The 21,741-nt window shown below is 35.9% G+C and overlaps 1 protein-coding gene across 6 annotated transcripts in view; it reads right to left on the reverse strand.

Annotated features, from left to right (window-relative positions):
* The window catches only part of LOC141350977 (adhesion G protein-coupled receptor L2-like), a 153,663-nt gene that overhangs the window by 3,494 nt on the left and 128,428 nt on the right, over positions 1-21,741 (reverse strand). For 3 of the 6 annotated variants that reach the window (XM_073856873.1, XM_073856875.1, XM_073856890.1), the window contains 6 exons: positions 21,511-21,577; positions 16,139-16,230; positions 13,418-13,586; positions 12,811-12,939; positions 10,117-10,213; positions 7,386-7,514 (listed from right to left, as the gene is read on the reverse strand). In XM_073856873.1, coding sequence (XP_073712974.1) covers positions 7,386-7,514; positions 10,117-10,213; positions 12,811-12,939; positions 13,418-13,586; positions 16,139-16,230; positions 21,511-21,577 — 683 coding nt within the window. The remainder of the gene's footprint in view (positions 1-7,385; positions 7,515-10,116; positions 10,214-12,810; positions 12,940-13,417; positions 13,587-16,138; positions 16,231-21,510; positions 21,578-21,741) is intronic. The other 3 variants (XM_073856879.1, XM_073856881.1, XM_073856893.1) reach the window with 1 other exon arrangement.

A 21,741-nucleotide genomic window follows, 5' to 3' on the forward strand; every position in this document is an offset into this window, starting at 1 on the left:
CACGTAATTCTTTTGTTAGGGGCCATTTTCACATAAGATGGAAAGGCATGTCGTATTAAATATGATGCCTGTCATTAATCATATTGACTAAACATCTTATACTCGAAGGAAAGTTATTTCCAATTTTATAGTAATTAGTTAATACCGTTCTAATTTTTATTTATTTGTGAGAACACAAAACTTTGCAGTAATACCATATATTCTATTTTATTCTTTTTATATACAGGTGCTGGTCATATAATTACCATCAGAAAGTTGATTTATTTCTCTATCATTGGTAATATAATTATTACAAACGTGTTAAAAAATTAATGTGTTGTTAGCAGCAATGCAACAGTCCCCAATTGGCCAATTTAAATATTCAAGCACAAAAAAAATCGTGAAACATCTCAATACTTTACTCACGCGTTGTTTTTATACGTTTTTTTTTTTGCTTGCACCCCTCAACCGCGAGCCCGACACGCATATTAAGGCTTCAGACAGTATGCAGTACAACCAAATAGTAAAGACAGCACGCAAATGACAATCAAGTTTATGTTTTGTCGCATAACATTTTAACACAAAATTCTCTCAAAATGCGGTGATTGTAGTAGTACACAATCCTTAACCCTTATGTGTTGTTGGGGATGTTTTCATCCACTAGAGGGTTTTTTTTACTCTTAATTTGGCCACAACTTTTTCTCTGTTTTATCAAATTGAATGATTTTTGGTGAAAAATCTTATATTTACATATATTTTAAGAAAATGCTTTGAAATTTTTTAAAAACTCAACGATATACCGTGGGCAAATTTACTACCCTTTCGTGTTGTTGGTGGATGGGGGCATCCACTGAGTTCAACGGCTGTAGGGGTTTATCAGATGAATATTTTTTCCAAATTTTTGTTCATAAATCTGTTAATCAACCTCAGTACTGATCAAAACTACCAAATCTTCACAAAAATTCCATGATTTTAACCCTTTAATTGCCAAGTTTATAAGGTGTGTCACTGATTTGGGGAAAAAACACACACAAAATGACTGATTTTCAATGTGGGAAGTGATTGTGAACTGGATTTTTGTTTACCTTTTTCACATTCTTGGGCATGCCAAAGATTGGTAAAAACATTGGCTTTGAAACATTTTTAGTTTTTGTGTAGCATCAGTTTTAATTTTTTTCTCCCTCATTTATTGTTAGTGGCTGTTTTTTCCCCATTGACTTCCATTATAATCACATTTTTTGATTGAAGAGCTATGAAACCTTTTTATCATGCATTTTTGAATGTTGGTGTTTTTTCCTTTTGCTAAGAGGTCAAATTTGTAATTTTTACAGTTTATCACAATGTGGCACTATTAACCCTTTAGTAGCCCTGTGCAAAAACAAAGCTTAATTTCTGACTTGTACATTGAGTTATATATATAAATAATTCTATATATATAAATAATTCCCATATTTTCTATGTTTTTTTCTCTTGTAAAGCTGCTTTTAAACACTGCAATGTTGTAAAAAAGTGCCACATCATCCACTCCTAGACTCAATTCAGTCGGGAATCCAAGAAAACTTAAGAAAGATTGGCGTTGTTTGTTCGACTAACAACAGAGCAGTGACATCTAGCCTTCGTTTTAGCCACTGTTGAACTGTGCCAGAAGTGGCCATGCACAAAGTTGACAAGTCCCGCCCACGAAAAACGCAGGCGTGATAATCCCCTGTTTGAAAGTTCACGCATTCGCAGTATTCCCGCAAATAGGGGCAGGTGATTTTTTTCTTTTGTATCATTTAAAGGTGCACTGTGTACATTTTAGTGGCATCTAGTGGTGAGGTTGCAAATTGCAACCAACGGCTTAGTCCACTGCTCACCTCTTGCTTTTGAAACACATAAGAGAAGCTACGGTAGCCGCCACTGGACAAACATGTCATCGTTGAAGACAACTTAGTAAAAAAGTTTGTCCGTTAAGGGCTTCTGTAGAAACATGGCTGCACAAAATGGCAGCTTCCATGTAAGGGGACCCTCTGTGTATGTAGATAAAAACGTCTCATTCTAAGGCAATAAACACATAACGGTTCATTATGAAAGGTCTTTATACACCCCTGATCATATAGTTTTGTATATTATTTTCCAGATCCTTCTAAAAATTACACACTGCACCTTTAAATTTGGCTTAATGGTTAATAACACTGTTCTGTGGTGTTACAAACTCACATATTTAATATCACTTTACACAGACTTTAAATTACAATTCAATTAGATCCTGTGCGCTAGAACTCAAATTAGACTCACTCTCCATTCAATTCAAATGAAGCACAAACCCGTCCTAAACAAATGATGAAAGATCTCGCCAGTTAATTCGGATTAAAAATCATTTCCGACTGTAATTCCAGCAAGTGTGTGTCATTAATAAAACGTGAATACGCAAAGCAATGAAGCTTCAAGGAATGGGTTTTTTTAATCAATGTCATTAGTGTGAGTTCACTTCATTAATGAGCAGATCCATCAGGATCAGGACTGAATTCAGGACACGTGACACGTGTAATGGGTTCAGCACCCAAGCAATCTTCAACAACTCATTTCTGTTTATGCTTATATGAATGGATAAACATCTCAAGTTGTAATCGCAAAGCAGTGTGAAACGGCAATAAAAACAGTTGTACTTATTGGCTCTTAAAAATGCAATTGAAATAAATAAATGAATAATAAAACATAAAGAGAGCGATGGTATGGATTTTATGGACTGCTGCTTGGTTCCATGCAGATGGTTTTATAGTCGTTTGAAACGAATGCAAGATCGTGGGGATGACAATGCACAAAACATATGTGTTCAGCTGTGAGATAAGAAGAGTCTTTATTGTCGAACAAGAAAAGAAGGCACAAACAGACATCAAAGAGCCGAGCGAGAGCGGAGAGGGACAGAGCGGGGGGATAAAGGAAAGAAGAAAGTAAGGCAAGCAACCGTGAAACATCAACTTGGCCGAAATTATTTGCATTTGTTTATGCGTCGGCAATCGGTTTAATACAGACAGGTATTGTCGGGAGAGCTGTGCCAACAGATGCAAATGGAATTTTAGTGGACATGCTGGAGAGGAGGAATTCTGGGAAAAAAACCAGACGGCATCTTTGATTCTTCGGTCTCTTGAGTCGAATTCACAACTGTGCAATACTTCATGCACTCGAAGCCCAGGCATGTTTACATTAAGCGTAGCTATTCTTTATTTTCCACTGCCGGTATTTGTCGAAATGGGACGTAAAGAGCGAAGGTCTCTGTGAAATCATTTTTGAGCGAGCTGTTCGGATGCAATTAGAGCCTGGCGCACGCTAAAGTGTTTCTTTTGTTCACCGACACGGCGTTAAGCCTCGCGCGACGCGTTCACGATGCACTCTGCGGCCTTTAGTAAAGTTGATGAGCCATTAAGTTGCTTCAATCTCAAGCTAAAAACAAAAATCCCTCTTATATATGATTAGTGGAACGAGAACTCTCACCCACGCGACTGTGCTGATGGAAAGGCTGAAGAAAAAGTAAGTGGCACAAAACTCAAACGTTTTCAAGCAGTGACGAATGACCCTGACAAATTAATTTTTATGGAGTAACTTGGCATTTTCTGCCAAAAACTCTTTGTAAGATCTCTGCTTTCATAAAGAAACATGTATTCATATAGATTACATTGGTGGTGTGCTTCTATAAATCAAGCACAAACTTAGTTTCCAAATGAATCAATTCCGTATATTTGTAAATTTACGACACGGTTTTGTAGGAAAAGCTGAATAGCTGTGCGGTTATGCATATAAATATAAACAAGCCATTCAACAATTGAAGATCTGCATGCATTCACATCAAGTATAGGTAGTGAAGACAGCTCAGTTACCTACGCTTGGAGAAAAATATTTCATATTTTTTTATAAAAAATCCTGATTATTTACTCAACCCCCACGTCATCCAAGATGTTTATGTCTTTCTTTGTTCAGTCGAGAAGAAATTAAGTTTTTTAAGGAAAACATTTCAGGATTTTTCTCCATATAGTGGACATTAATGGTTAACAGTTTTTATGCAGTTTAAAATTGCTGTTTCAATGCAGCTTCATAGGGCTCTAAATGATCCCAAATGAGGCATAAGGGTCTTATCTAGCGAAACAATCATCATTTTCTGCAAAAAAAAAAAAAACTTCTTAGCTTGCACTAGCCGTTTGATGCCTCACCTTACCTATTATGTAATCACGCAAAAAGGTGAAAAAAAATATGAAAATCCTGGAATGTTTTCCTCAAAAAGACTGAACAAAGAAAGACAAACATTTTGGATGACATGGGAGTGAGTAAATTATCTGTTTTTTTATGAAAGTTGAATATTCCTTTGAGAGTGTAATTGTTAGCTAATAAATATTTTAAAATCAATTTAGTTTAAAAAATGTATATAAGACGTCATCGTCATTTTGATGTGGTAATAAAACTGGGGTAACACTTTACAATAAGGTTGTATTTGTTAACAATTAATTACCATATTTTCAGTCAAAAAATGCGTCATGAAGAGGAAAAAACATATAAGTCGCACTGGACTATAAGTCGCATTTATTTAGAAAATTATTATTCTTTTGGGGGGCATTTTGTTTTTTAAGTCTTTCTCCATTGTCTTTAAGTTAATGTTTCAGTAAACAGTTTTTTTCAGGGGAAGGCTACAGGAGCAACATATAGCGCCCTCTCTTGGATGTAGATGGTAATGTTTTCCTTTGGTTCATGTTAGTCAGTATGAATTAATTTTGACATATAAGTCGCACCTGACTATAAGTCGCTGGACTAGCCAAACTATGAAAAAAGTTCGACTTATAGTCCGGAAAATACGGTAATGCTTAAGCAAACAGGAACTAAACATGAATAGGGCTGGGCAAAAAAATTTGATTTTTCGATTAATCGTTTTTTTACATGGTCGATTCAAAATCGATTCTTAAAGCCCACGAATCGATTTTTTTCCATATTTATTTCCAAAAACATTGAACGTAAGATTACATTTAATCTAATTACTAGTCTTCTCCACTAGATGATGTTACCAAGGAACGAGCGGCGAACCTGTCATTCATTCATTCAGTCTTAATTCTAATACATTCTAATTTAATATAATATTCGAATATAATATAATATTCTAATAAAATATAATAAAATATTCTATATAATCTATATTAATTGAGTTGAATCGAAAAACGAGTATTAAAATCGGCCCGAGAATCGGCATTGAATCGAGAATCGACTTGATAGCTTGTGAATCGAAATAGAATCGATCTGGAACATCTGAATTCGATTCACAGCCCTAAAAATAAACAGCATTTATTAAAGGTAGGGTCCATGAACTCTGAAAGCCAATGTTGATATTTGAAATCACCTAAACAAACACGCCCCTACCCCAATAGAATCTGGACCTTCCTTTGATAGACCCGCCTACACATAGTCAACCCAGGCAACGATTTCGGTTAGTAGACACGCCCCTTACTGCTGATTGGCTACAAGGGTGTTTTGGTAGTCGGCCCGACTCCATTTTCCAAAGCGTTTTTCAGATATCATTTACCCGGCCTTTAATTTTAGCTAATGGTAATTTCAGCATTTACTAATACATTTATAAAATCAAGCGTTGTAACGGTTAACATAAAATAATGCACTATGAACTAACACGAGTAACTGTACTGACATTAACTAACATTAACAAGAATTAATATGTGCTGTAAAACCATATTGTTGATGCCCTGTTAATGCATTTACTTGTTTACAAATACAACCTTATCGTAAAACATTTTCCAAAATGGTAACACTTTACAATAAGGTTCATTAGTTAACATTAGTGAACAACATTAGTCAACTAATAATGAACTGCACTTATAAAGCATTTATTAATCTTTGATAATGTTAACAATTAATAATACTTTATTAAAATCTTGTTAACGTTAGTTAATGCACTGTGAACTAACATGAACAAACAATTAAAGCTTTATTTCTATTAACTAACATTAACAAAGATTAATAAATACTGTAACAAATGTACCGCTCATAGTTTGTTCATCTTAGTTAATACATGAACTAATGTTAACTAATGAACCTTATTGTAATGTGTTACCAAAAATTATTTGCTGACATAAATATTTTTGTTTAATCAACTCAGATTTACAAGTCATTTCAACCTAATATTATTTCTCCTGACAAGAGATGAGTTGCTACAACTTATAAACTGAAGTTAGACTTAAACTTATAAGTTAAAACAACAAATCTATAGTAAAGATAAATAATAGTAAGTTAAAATTACTTACTTAATTTTTACAGTGTACTTTTAAGTACTAATAACTGAAATGTTTGTATTGTGAGAACCCTACAACATAAGGTTTTTTTGGTAACACTTTACAATAAGGTTCATTAGTTAACATTAGTTAATGTATTAACTAACATGAACAAACCATGAGCAATACATTTGTTACAGTATTTATTAATCTTTGTTAATGTTAATTAGTATTACTAATTGTTGAAATTAACATTAATAAAGATTAATAAAGGCTGTATAAGTGCAGTTCACTATTAGTTCATGTTAACCAATGTAGTTAAATAATGAACCTTAGTTTAAAGTGTTACCGAAATTTCTAGTGTACTGTTCGAGACAGTGTGATTTCAGGGAGTCATCCATTTCGTTGTCATCACACGTAACCTGTAGGTAACCTTACGTGAGGAACTAGAAGTGCACGGTGATTAGCTCACTGTCTACGGCTGACGAGCAGCATGATGGAAACGCCGACAGACGGATGTGACTTTCCAATTTCTTTCAAAAGCCTGTTAACAATCTGAATGCAAAGACCAATTCCCATATACGTGCAGAGACGATGCACGAATGCCACGCTTTCCACACAGCCTCTTTTATTTCCACTAACTCATTTTATCATCAAAGCATTCAGGATTCGACGCCTATGTAGCGAGTGGATACATATACTCTGGTTGATGGGAACGAGGACGCTAAATGCTAAACCTGTTTGTTCCTGTTTATTTTGTCGAAAGGGTAAAGTATATAGACGACACTGAAGGAATGCCAATCACAGCCTGTCTGATAAACAATATAGGGTGGGAAATGGGAAATATAACGGCACATATGCCGATCAACACGTGTCAATCATAACGCCTCTCAAAATAGAGAAAAACAAGAACCGGGGGGGTGAACTAATGACTGTGGAGGAAACGAAAACAAAAGCAAAATTCATGCAGCTATGCGTGTTGAGAAAAACAAATCTTTTAAAAGAAAAGCAAAACGACCACATGGCCGCAGTGACACCATGACAGATACTCAGCAAATTATAGTCTTGTGTTTAAAGTGCTGTGAATAACCCTTTATTTTTCCACCCCACACCCCTCTCGGCGTTGCGAAAAGGCAGGAAAACAGACGGGAGGATCTGGAGCACCTGGGGAGTGGAAAGCCGGAGGTGAAGGTGTGTTGCAGACGATGGTTTCGGCGAGAAGGTTGTTATAAGGGTTGTTAGTGTCGTGGGGCCGTAGGAGAGGGTTAGTTAGGAGATAGTTGCCGGTCATTCCTGTTGAATAAATAAACAGAGGAGAAGAGGAGGGGTGATGGTGAACAAGAAGAGTTCAGGAAACAGTACCGAAAGCAAATGTGCAGCCAATCGATCTTTCTACTAAAGGTTAGTTATTTTTTTAAGATTTAACAAGATATAAATAATACCGAGCCCCTAAGGTGACATTGGAGTAAAAAAATCTAAAGTTTAGTTTCATGTGCTCACGCAAAACCTTCATGTGCAGATTTTTTTTAAAATGTTTAGTTTCGCGTGCTTACGCAAAACTTGTACGGAGCCACTAAGGGAACATGGAGGAAAAATTAAATAAAGTTTAGTTTCGCGTGCACACGTGAAACTATCGCGTGCGCACGTGAAACTAAATGCGATAGTTTCACGTGCACACGTGAAACTAAACTTTATTTAATTTTTCCTCCATGTCCCCTTAGGGCCTCCTTACAACTATCGCATTTAGTTCCCGTGCGCACGCGATAGTTTCACGTGAGCACGTGAAACTAAACACGATAGTTTCACGTGTGCACGCGATAGTTTCACATGCGCACGCGAAACGAAACTTTATTTAATTTTTCCTCCATGTCCACTTAGGTACCCCTTACAACTATCGCGTTTAGTTTCGTGTGCGCCCGTGATAGTTTCACGCGCGCGCACAATAGCTTCACGTGCGCAAGCGAAACTAAACACGATAGTTTCATGTGTGCACGCAATAGTTTCACGTGCGCACGCGAAACTAAACTTTATTTAATTTTTCGTCCATGTCCCCTTAGGGGCTCCGTACAATAAGGTTTACCTTTGATCAACCAACAAAACATAACACTGTGCAGAGATTGTGGGCAACACTTTGCGAAGCCTGTACGCGTTTAACAAATATAAATGCGAACGACTCTTGCGATCGATTCGACCAAACCACATCATTATAGCAGGTGTAAATCAGGTCTCAGAAATAGTATTTATAACAACATCTCCCGCTACAACGTCCCTTTATATTCTCGTTCTCTGTGAATCGTGCCGAAACACTGATGAATATTTTTAGAATACAAGATACTTAAGAACGCTCGTTTCCATATCTACAACATTCATTCCCAATTCCCAATGAACCCCAGAGACATCGGAGCAGCTCAAACTTTTCCCGCGTGACACCTACAGGAGCGTTTTATGAGGTTAGTATGACTCATATTCTCTCTCTCATCTAACGGCTTGTCGAGGGGTCGATGAGAGTTGAACATCATACTCTCATCAGCAACACTCTTGCAAAGCCTAAATAATTGATCAAACCATTTTTAAAATCCGGCCTGGCGGCTCTCCAACTGAGGAGAGAGACCTCAGGACACGATGAAGAATTAGTCTCGGCTCTTCCGGCGATGATGACGACGGTCTAACGCCATTTCAAGCGTTTGGATATATTTTAACAGTTTAATAATGTAACGTTTCATAGAAACACTTTTGAGAATCTCATCTCCTAGATATTTATATGGATTATTTTGTATAAATTAAACATGGGAATATTACGAAGACAGTCCTTTTCCCGGAAACATTTATAGAGTGCTTTAAAAGGAAAATCCCTGGATAATGACTACTGTAGCACAGGCTTGGGTGTAACTTTAATCTCTGCTCGGCACAGTGCTATGGTAGGAGTGGTAATCTAAGATATGATCTGTAAAATTGGTATTAATTAAAGAAGTTGATCATAGAGAGCAACAATGACCTCGCAGTTCTTTCATTCACTTTCTCCAAAGGCATTTTAAAAATACATTTTCACTAAAGAGCCTTGAAATAAACCAACCAGCTCTAAGATACACCAATTTACAACATTTCATTCAAAGTGAATAGTTTAGTATAAAAGAAACTCATCCCATGAAGCATTGTGAAAATGGTACAATAAAAATACATATAGTGTAAAATCTAAATTTGGATTGTATCACAAAACATTCAAATGTATACTTAAATGTACATACAAAACTAAGTTAGTAGTTTTGCATCTACATACATTTCTGTTAACTCATTCACTAAGCATGCATACGCACAAATTTGTGCATGAAATGTGCTTACGGACAAAAAAGACCGTACCAAAAGATTGTATACCACACGTACACTATAATCAAATACTAGGCTATAATTATAATGTATATAATAATGTTGATATATTTTATATTATATGTTATATACTATTATATACATTTTCTATATTATTGTATACAGTATATTATAAAGGCTACATTCTTTTTTTTCTACACATATAAAGGAGATGCGCGTAATAACAAATATTTACGCTTTACTTGCTCACTTTTTAAAAATCTATGAATGCGAACGTTTCGTTAGAAGTTCAAATGTGCATACATAATTAAAGTTAGCTAACGTAAAGTTTGGGTAGGAGGTTTCGAAAAACTCCACATTTTATAGCCTTTTAGTTTACGTAGCCTAAAAACATTTTTCGAGCTTGCGAGAATGTTGTGCGCTGAGTAGATTTGTGTAAAAAAAAAAAAACTAATGTGCGACCTTAATTTCAAAATTGAGTAGATTTGTGTAAAAAAAAACGCACACTAGCTTTTAATACGCACACTAACACACACACACATAAAGTCTCTTGGTAGGTTAGAGCCGTCACCTTGGTTTAGAGTAGAAGTGCTGTTGATGTCTCCGGAGATGAAGGAAGACTCTGACTGTTTCCTCACTGTGTCGTTCCACATCCTCCTAATACGACTCTGCAGGGAAAGAGAGAGAGAGAGAGAGAGAGAGAGAGAGAGAGAGAGAGAGAGCACATGGATTAATGCGCCTAATATTCATGCAGTACGAGCAGACAGCTTCTTAACCCAATTACAAGACTTAAAGTCTCAATGGTAGCGGGTGGAATAAGACGACATCTGAATGCGTTACACATTTTAAAGACTGCCCCTGTGCAGCTTGTTGAAATCATTCGCAGTAAATACAAACAATTCACAGCAATTGAAAAACATTTTGTTCTCTGATAATCACAATTCACTTTAGGATAGATATTGTTTGAAAATACTTCGCTATTGTTATTTAAATGCTCCATCAGCGGCATATTATTTAATATAGGAAATAATTCTGACTTATTAAAACTATGGTTACCGTTAGGGGTGGGCGGTATGACCAAAAATCTATTTCACGGAATGAGTCATTTTATTTCACGGTAACGGTATATATGAAGAGTTCGGTTTCAAAACGCAATAAATCCATTTTGACAAATTTTGGTAAAAACGTGTTTTCTATACCAAGAAAGTGACAAGACGAAAACAATTATTTTCTGTTACAAACTTTCACATAGCATCTTTAGGTTATAGAAACAAAAAATTCTAATCCATAATTTGATTTTCAAAGATTTATTATATAAACAAATTATTTTTTTCCACAAAATGCAATAATTACAAGTTTTTTTTTTCAAAATGCTACAAATCTATTCAATCAATGTATAAATGTGCATTCATCTTTGCCATGTTATATTCATTTAGTTGACTGGTTAGAAATAAACATTAATGGAATTAACTAAAACACTTTGTCATATTAAGAACACTGTCATTGCTGCGGTTATACTTGATGGCGTCGCTTAACATTGGGGTCAATGTGTTAGCATGACAGAAACTTGATGCTGTCGGGAGAACAAGCACCTGTCTGCCGAGTGCCTCTCGCGTAAATTATTAGATGTTGATGGCTTATGTTTCCTACCCGTCACAGAAAACCACCACAGGTTTAGCAATGCCATCACAGTTTTATTTTGTTTTTGTTTGTTTGTTGATTACAAACTACAAAGTAGATGAGAAAAACTAAGATTCTGTGTGCTCGATGCGCCGCCATTGTTTGTTTACAATGCGTGGAATGGTGCGCAGTAATTTGTGGAGCGGATTTATTGCATTCCGTAGAAAAGGAGGAGTGGCGTTTATCCCGTTTTGGGATAAAAGATAACAGAATAACACGGCAGATATTGGATTTTGCGTAAAATTAAGAATTTACTTTTAAATACTGACCTGATATAATAGTGATTTTGGCAATTACTCATTAAAAAAAAATTTTTATCGCGTTTTGGAACCAAACTCTTCATATGTTTTTCAGCTTTATGATTATATTGGTATTGGAATGTACAAATAACAAAAATACAGAAATTTGTCACTCACTAATAAGCTTTTAACTAAATGGGTACCCCAGTTTTAAAAATATAAAAAGTAAAGTTAGTGTTAAAATGAAAATGCACAAAAGATAACAAAAGTCTTGATAGACAGAATCTTGTTTTTAAATCAGTTATTTATTTTGTGGGCTATTGAAGATATAGTATGCATTGTATTTTGTATTTATATCCAAAAACCACTAGTTCAGTGTTGTCCAGCTAATAACTATCTCTAATGTTTTCAACTACTTGTAAATTATGGGAAAAATATGAATAGTTAATAACCAGTTAATATCCACATTACCCTTTGTTACCACCTTTACTGATGTAAAAACACATGACAACGGTGTCGTGGACAAATGCAAAAGTAATAGCCTTCACTCGCTTGTTTATGGTAAGTTTGTTAATCTGAACACTTAATTATGTGCTGTGCTAACACACCATCGTATTGGACTAATACTGTAACATCGACGACAAACAATTTAGTTTTTAACATTACACGAAACCTTACATAATGAAATAAAACCACGTCATCAAACGCAACATTTATAAAACTTGATTACTTTACCTCACCCATTGACATGATTTCTCATTCCTGTCTGATTAATGGCCATCAGCGGTTGAGTTAAAGTCAACAAATCCCATCATTCCATGCTGCTTCGGAGCGTCAATAATCTACGTCAAATTATTGTTTTGATTGTGCGCCCTCTAGCGGTGCGGATTATACAAATTGCATCTTTAAAATAAACGCCTGAACTATAGAGATCATTTGAAGGGTTCAGATGCAAACGCCACTAAACACCATCTCTGTCAAAAACAAGATAATTATTGTAACCCAATGCTCTCAACACGTACTATACACGTTCATCAAATACTTTCGCTTCAAATCTGCTTAATCTCGCCCTCAGGTCATCCAGAAATACTGGTTAAGAGTCTGATAAAAAAATGCAAATTAACAAGAAATGTCAGACGCAGAGGTTTAACCAATGAGGATTCAAGCATCCGTTCAAAAAACATGGAAACAAAGTTTGTCAAGGGCAAAGATGCTGTATTAAATCTGTATGTGTGAAAAGTCTTCGTACAAGCTTAAAGAGCATATGTTAAAATTAAACTAATTGAAAGGCCAGAGCAGCTCAGTCAGGAAAAACCTTTGACCGAGTGATAAACCAGTAGATGTACCTGTGTAGCAGATGAATATCTGGCCGTGGATCTGGCGGCCGAGGTTTTGTTGGAGCTGTGTGGGCCTTCAGATGGCAGACCACCACAACACTGAGATTGGCGAAAACACTTGCTGTATTCTTTACGCACCTGTTTAGAGATGCACAAAATCAGTTAACAAATATTAGCATGTTGTTTTGTGAAAGCTAGTCTGACAAAGTACATATATCAGTCAACTGGAGAACGCTGCAATACAAAACTCAGTTTCTCACATTGTACTGTATATGTGTGTAAGTACATAATCTGAAAATGTTTCATAAATTTTCAACAAAGTGTGCCTTCGATAATATGTTGCAACCTTGAAACCCCCGTTGCATTTAAAGAAGAACACATATGCACACGTTTGCTATCTAAACTGTGCTTATGAATGACTGCCCGTCGAGGTAAACATTATATCCCATATCGCACGGCTTATCACCAGACATAGGCTTAAAGGATCGCAATTTAATTAAATGAGACAAATAAACATCACAGGCAGAAAATGGCTTTACGATCTTAATCGTCGCTTAAGACAATAACCAGCCATCAATCCATTATAATTATGAAGAACATGATGACCACGGGTTACCTTCTTCTGCAGGAGACAGTGGAAGATAAAGATGAACATCCCTTGTAAGGTATTGAAGATGGTGAAGAGGTACGCCATAAGTATCGAAGAGTCGTTCAAGAAAAAAAGTCCGAAGGACCAAGTCAGGCCAAGTAGACACAGCAAGGCGAAAGCGCCCAGCACCCAGGATCTGAAAATGATGTCATTATAGATTTTTGGACTTAAAGCCATACGTAGTTTGTAACAATTTGACCAACATTATATGTTTGACAGTTTATGAGTAGACCTAACCTTAGGGAGGGTAGGGATGCCTAACGATTAGTCGTGACTCATCGTTTGCAGAATAAAAGTTTTGTTTACATGTGGGTGTGCTGTGTATAATAATTATTAGGGCTGGGAAAAGATTAATCGCGATTAATCGCATACAAAATAAAAGTGATTTTTTTTGGCATAATATATGAGTGTGTGCTGTGTGTAATTATTATGTACATATAAATACACACACATTCATGTATGTATTTAAGAAACATTTACATGTGTATATATATTTATTTATATTTTATATATATTCTATATTATATGTAAATAAAAAAAAGATATATAAATTTAAAAAAATCTGACATGAATATATGTATGTGTGTGTGGTTAAATATATACAATAATTACACACAGTACACACACATATATTATTATGCAAAAAATAACTTTTATTTTGTAAGCGATTAATCATGATTAATCTTTCCCAGCCCTAATAATTATGTATATATAAATACACACAGATGCATGTATAATTTAAATTAATAATAAAAAATATTTTTTTAACAATAAATACTTATTTAAACTATATATAAATATAAATATGTATATTTAAATGAAAATATTTCTTAAATATATACATGAATGTGTGTGTGTGTGTGTTTGTGTGTGTGTTTATACATAATTATTATTATACACCCACATATATTAAGTAAAAAAGTTTATGTTTAAAGTTTATATATTATGTAAAAGTCACGACTAGGCAACCCTAACTTAAAGCAGACAAAACAACATTTTAAAGCCTTGTGGATGTTTATATGTTTACTTAAAGCAGTAAAAGGCCACTAATAAGATGTAATAATATATTGTGCAGTATCAAGCTATGAAACTTATAATACATTTATATTGTACTTATATAACCACACTATAACTTCATCATGAGATATAAATCATCATACTCTTAAAAGTTATATCCACAAAAGTATAAGTATTAGGGATGTGCATGTATGTCATTTTTTTTTCATTTCGATTAATCCATAGGTCTGAAACACAAGTACTTGTTTAACTGGGGGCGGGGCAATCAAAGGGGCGGATGTAAGCGTCATGGTGAAAATTAAAATATTTGTATTAAAAAACTTAAATAAAACTTAATTTTGAAGAAATTCTGACAGAAAAATGAACACATACTAGATTATTAATTAATTAAATGTTTTTAACAGTAACCTCTAACAGGAATAGCTGCGTGATGAAGTAAAACTAAAGGGTTAACAGACTTTTATTTTATTTTTTTTCCTAAAGGGTTAATAAACCCAGTCTTTACTACCACAGGCGCTTGTAACGTTAACCAGATATCCAAATGCCGCCATAAAAAAAAAAAAAAAAAAAAACGGCGATGAAACGTTCGAGTACTCGATCTATCAATTACTCATGCCCATCCCTATAATGTATTGTAACTGTTGATATAATTAATTATGAAACAATAAAATATATAATAATATAAGGTTGTATATAAGCCATTATAAAGCATTAAGAATTCTCTTATAAACACAGGCTTCATAAAAAAGTGTTACCGTTTGGTAAACCCATTTGGGATTTTTTTGTGCCAGACATAACAAATACTCAATGTTTTACTTTCAAGGATTATAAACCGTATTTGTTTACCACTTGATTGTAACTTTGATACAAATCATTTCCAAATTTTTAATTTTCATCAATCATTTTCATTAATCAAAAATGGCTCAGAAGAACAAATTGTTTGCCAATCAAACATCACTTGTTCACAAAACAGATTGTGAAAAAATTGAATCCACTCCTACAATTAGACCACCCAGATTTACAAGAGTTTAAGACAGCAGTATATCAGTGGACTTTTTCCCATAAGAGATTCCAGCAACTATCTGTACGGATCAAATGTCCGGGAGGGCCGATCCTTTCATACGGACACATGACGGGGAGATTTTTCCATCTCCTCTTACCCCCAGCTGCACGTTTAAAAGTAATTACGACTCAGGGTCCAATAAAACGTCTTACTTATCATCATAGCATTGTACTTCCCATCTGGAAATACGCTTCTAGTTTCCAAGGACAGTGTTTACAAGAGGGAAGGGTCGTGCTATGACATTGCAGGACAGTGATGCTAATGAATGTGTTAATAACACGGTGCAGGAAAGGTTAATGTCGTCCATAATTATTTCCATAAACTCAAATTAGCTTCATCTGAGCATTTACCAAAAGTCCAGTCCCAGACGCAACCCCTACCCCGAGCGCAACCTTTTACCCAGAACGCCGTCCATTACCACGAAACCAATTTGTACGGCTACACTGTAATTGTCACATTGCAATTATAACAATTATAAAGTCGTGCCACTTGAAGTAATGCGAGCAAAGCAATCAAGAAGGTAATTGGGGACTACAAAATCACGTATCTGAAAGAAAACGTTGTAACGTGAAGTTGTGCAGACAGCTGACAGCTAAGGTTGATCTTACCGTATGTTCTCCAGCCTGCTGGAATCGGGTTTCATAGACGTCGAGTGTTTTACCATCTTGTACAAAGTCACCACCAGAAAGATGAGATTAAGCTGTCAGAAAAGATAAAACATGTTGAGAAGACCACACATCCTGGAAATCATGTTTGCAATTCGTCATTCGGTTGGCATGTTTATTAAATATCATTTAATATTCATATTTCCCAGTTTCGCCGTTTTACGTCCACGGTGAAGACTCTGGAATGGTTACATGGGCAGGAATCGTCTCTCTTGGGACCTGTGATCACCAGGCTATTAGACCATTGTAGCACCACCATTAAAAAACAAAAATAAACCGTGGCTTACGCTGGCTGCGGTACGCTGCAAAGTATAGCCTTCAATAATTCATAAAATAGACGGTAACTGCAAAAACGTCCAAATGCAAGAACAGATGACTTCTGCTGGAAGTCGTCTGAACTGGGAAGACACCGGCTAAGGCTCTGCATAAACCATTGTGAAACGTCCTAACAGTATGCTGTTTGTTTAGACGTGCATTAAACACTTTAAATGATGAATAAAAAACTGGATCTGTAGGATCTGCAACCTAATCTGTTTTCCAATTGCCAGTAGGAACGTTAATATATCTTCAGACACAAACCGTCATGCAGATAATAAAGCGCTACCATTTGTTCCTGATTTGGATCTTAAGGATTATCCGAGACAAACTGCCGTTGGCGCCTTCTCAGACTAGTGTAAGTCATAACTGTGGCTCTAGACATGTCTGCTTGCTGGCAATAACTTTTGTTTTTCTACACCTCCCTGTACATGGGAATGTAATTCAGGCAGGCCAAAGGAGACCTCTTAAAAGAGCAACTATGGGGGACAAAAAAATGAGTCCAGTAAAAGGAGCCTTCTTCAATGTTAAATATTGAACGGGGCTAGGGGAAGCTTGGGGTGTTAATACGATTGAAGTTACAGACCACCAAAGTTCCTTTAATAAAATAAAAATCAATACACTGATTTGAATCGAATCAATAATTCTTACTGTACAAATAAGTGAAAAACGCTTGGTGTCACTTTAAGCTAGAGCGATTATGGGGATATCATTGGAAACGTATTGCACAATACACAGCTTGCTTCACGAAAGAAAGACATTTACACTAAGAAACTTAGTCGACGGTAAGCTGACCTCTTTTACAAAATGGTGACTGTTTGCATTTTTGTTGAGAAGCTGAGTAACTCGATTTGGCTCAATCTTGTTCAAAAAAGGTTGATTTAAGTTTACTGGAGCATCGAGAAATTTCTTGGAATTTTTCCAAATGTTACCCCAAGTATAAGGGTCACATTTTGACAACGTAAAGACGAATGCAAACTCGTCAATTCAAGTGCTGTGCGCGCTCAGGTTGGTAACTTGGTATATTGTGTTTGGCTAAAACCCAAATAAAGAGAAAAAAAACTACATGACAAATAGGTCAATTATAAGCACATTACGGCTTCGCAAAACAGTGGGGTGAAAAACACACATTTATCTTGTTTATTTCTTGGAGGCACAAAAAGTCACACAGTGCAGGACAGAGAGAAATAAAAATGTGTCCCTTTAAAAAGAAATTTAAAAGAAAGTTCTTCGCTTCATCGATCACCAGCAGAAATCGTACGTAAACAAGACTGAAGGTTTTTCAGCAATTTTCACAAAGCAAGAACAAAAAGTTAAACAAAAATTTTGATTTATTGCAAATTTTAATTATACATCATTACTGTGTTCTGATCGCTTATTAGGCCATTGCTAGCCGGCTGCTTAGTGTCACAACCAGTGTTGGGGAAAGTTACTTTTAAAAGTAATGCATTACAATACTAAGTTACTCCCCAAAAAGTAACTAATTGCGTTTACTTTTTTTTAAAACTTAGTTACTTTTCATGGAAAGTAATGCTTATGTACTTTTAAGTTTTTTTTTTTTAAATTCCATCGCAAAAATGTCAAGCTCTGGTCTGCCATCTCCATTTCTGACTGAAACTGTTCATGCATAGAGTGTGTAATTCTACATTAATACGTTAATGCAGTACATTGTTTTTTATTACTAATTAATTATTAAACCGAAAAGTAACTTGCATTACTTTTTTAAAAAAGTAACTCAAATATTAATGTGTACATTTATAAAGTAATGCGTTACTTTACTCGTTACTTCAGAAAAGTAATATTATTACGTAAACGCATGTTACTTGTAATGCGTTACCCCCAACACTGGTCACAACAATAAAATGAAAACTCCCCCCAGGGTATTTCGGCGAAGCATCCCATTCCTCGCTCTAGATTACTTGTGGGACTTCGTTGTCATGCTAATTTTTCGCTTGAGTGAATATTTTCAACTTGCGCGAAGATGTGTTTGAGGCGAATAGCACGTTTTTTCGCTACAATCGCGCTACCCGATTCACTTCATTTATTTGCGTCTATTCGCATCTTTGTATTGACTTTGTATGTAATCTACTAGCGCAAATCATTGAATTCGCGTTCGGTGTTTCACCAATTTTATTGTTGTACATGGGACATCTCTTGATTTAAAGTGTTGTTTATGTTTGTTGCCAAAATGGTCTGGAAGTTAAAGATTTCTCAAAAGCCTTAACCTCTAATTATGACTCATGGTAATTGTGTTAACTAATAGCAGTGAAAACATTAGTCTAGAATTTAAATTATTGAAGAAGAGATGCCTGTGGAGACTGATATAAGGAAAGGAGGATAAACAGAGAGGGGAGGGGGGCTTTTAGATCACTGATTATGTTGCTGTTAAGCGTTGTCTGCAAGTCACTGGGGCTGCTATGCTCCAGAACGGGTGGAGAGGCTGGAAATGCATTTAACGCTCCCTGCGAGCGATGACACAGATCTGATGAGACAGCCCGGCAGACCAGGCACGGCACGGGAGGAAGCCAGACCAGCTGAACCGCCTTAACTCACTCTACACCTCCCAGTCCTCTCCTCCCCCCATCTCACCCTTCACCTACCCAAAATAGAGCCACAGCCGGAGCTCACACCTGAGAACAGAAGACACTTCAGCCTGTCGTCTTCACTGTGTCTTACAAAGAAACTTATTTTGTTTATTCCAATTTTATTGTATTTTTTGGGATGAAATATGGATACCTTTCTTTAAATTGGTTTACATTCTTGGTCTCTCTGACCCGCAGGAGGTAAATGGGTGCATTAGGAGTAACTCGCAGCATAGGTCACGCTCTGTTTATGTACCCTGAACACCACCGACTGCACATTTCACTATCTGCACACCATCTATTTCTGCACTTTCTAAAATGGCCTGTTTTTCCAGTCCTTGTGTCAGATTTCTCATCCATCTGTGGGAGTTTGTAAAAAAAACCCTCCTCACCAAGCCAAAATATCCCCGCAGTGGTGCCGTAATTCATGTCAGTACAGTTAAACTCCAGCAATCTATGGCTGTCAGAACCTCCTACTTGTTATCTTCATACTCGTCTCATTCGTCACCCTTTATCGCTCTTTTTCAAGAATGAACGACCTTCAGGTCTGCAACTTTGTCATTTTCTAGTCATCTCTCTGGTGCAGTGAATTCATAATGAGAGATCTAAATGAAGCCTAACCAACAGCAACCCATCAGACAGTATTGACTTATAACAACGCAGCACTTATTACTGTATTGGAACACATTGTATGTTATCGACCAATAGGAACAGCACCACCAGAAAAAAGAAGCAAAAAAGTATGCTTGGTTCTTACAAAGCATACATTATCGACTAACCATTATCAAAATTAACCACGATTTTAGTAAACCAAAGTTAAAACCAAAAGTTAAAACCATGATTACCATAAAACATGGTTAAACCAGGTTTACCAGTGATGCGTGGATTGATCCAAAATGAGCGGGTGCCTGTGGTCACCCACCGTTACGAGTCATCCAAAAATATTTGTTATGATATTCGGGTTGCGGTCAGTCGGGTTGTTCGAAATAAAGTTGCTAATTAACTATTTTAAACAATTACCACTTTTAAAAAATGCGGGGCCAGGACGCAGAGTCGGGATAGTTGAAAATGGTGGTCAGGTGCGGGTTGTTTATACATTGATCCGCGCATCACTGATGTTTACTTAAGTAAAACTAACACTGTAGTATTAATTGTCATTTATAGTCGTGTATAGGTTCTACGATGTAGGTTATGTTTACACCAAAATTTTAACAACGCATCTGTTCTGCGCGGACCGTAAGCACTGTGATTGGTTAACTAGAACCCCTCCCATCTGGTAAAAAAATCGATGTTACATTTCTTCATTTGTATTTCCGTTTGCGCCATTAAGAACTAAGATGGGAGAAGTAAAGGAGTGATTTAACTCAAACTGCAACAAAAGTCGAATCATACACAACAAACTACTTCTTCGTTTGTGGGTTTACAGGCCAAACTGCTTCTTCTTTGGCTGTTGCACTTCTAATGTGGTTAAATGTGTGGATAATGCCTACTAGCGGTCTGTATCTGTAATTGCATATCGACGCAGACGCCAACAATTACAGAAGTATACATGAAAACTGACGCGTAGCCTACGACCTACGCACAACTATAAGGAGCCCTATAGTATTAGGAACCCAATAACAGCATCATGAACAGTCCCTTAACTCTATCCCCACCATTGACGAGTTATCTCGTCAATTAAGAAAAAACATTTGCATAAAAAACGTGTTTCTAAAAAAGTTATCTGATTATGCACTAGATGGGCGCACTTACTCAATTTATAAAAAAACCCCGTTATTTACTAATTTTAACCTCTGTGTATGTTGTGATAATCATTCTGAATCTGATCTCTAACAAAATTCCTTTACAAAAATGCAATTATTTCAGCTTTTTGCTAAAAAAATTTTTTTTTAAAGAAAAATATACATATTTATGAGTTTATAGACCATTTCATTGGACGCACGTGCGGTAACGCGATTAAGCGTCTGGTCCATCTTTACTTCCAGTTCCAGTTTGTTTAATGGTCCCTTACACAAGTACCTCGTCGAAAATAACAAATGTTTTGGTTTCCTAGGTAATCTACGTGTTGTTTATTTTGCTTGTTATATAAATGAACTACTTTAAAAGGACTTTGTTGTTATTTATTAATAGCGGAGTTTACCGGAAGTTATGTGTTGACCACGAAAACCACTTGTTTATATTGTTATTGCTGAAACCATCTATAAGCAGAGAAAAAAAATATAGATAGGATGAAACTTTTTCCCCCATTTTGTTTGTTTGAAAGCAGAGGGTCTGAAGAAAATTTTCCTGGAAGGCATTATGTGAAATCACAAAAAAATGCTGGCGGCCAACTTTTCAAAAAATGTCTGGTGGGGAACATTACATTAGGGGAACATTTACATTAGTAAATGTAAATCCTGACAAAAGTTCAAAACTTACCAAGATGACGAACGTTACAGGACCAATGAAACTCCAGATGAAATGATTATCAACCCTCAACCAACAACTGGAAAGAGAGAAAAACATAAGTGAGAAATGGCCATATTAGCAATAACCTTTGTATGGCCACAAACACAACGCAAAATTTGGGAATGACTGCTGCACTTCAACAGAAGTGATTTCGCTGATCGTTCTGTGTGTGTCTATGTCTAAAGTCACTCTTAAAACTCC

Source organism: Misgurnus anguillicaudatus, chromosome 2, assembly GCF_027580225.2.
Source record: "Misgurnus anguillicaudatus chromosome 2, ASM2758022v2, whole genome shotgun sequence".
NCBI lineage: Eukaryota > Metazoa > Chordata > Actinopteri > Cypriniformes > Cobitidae > Misgurnus > Misgurnus anguillicaudatus.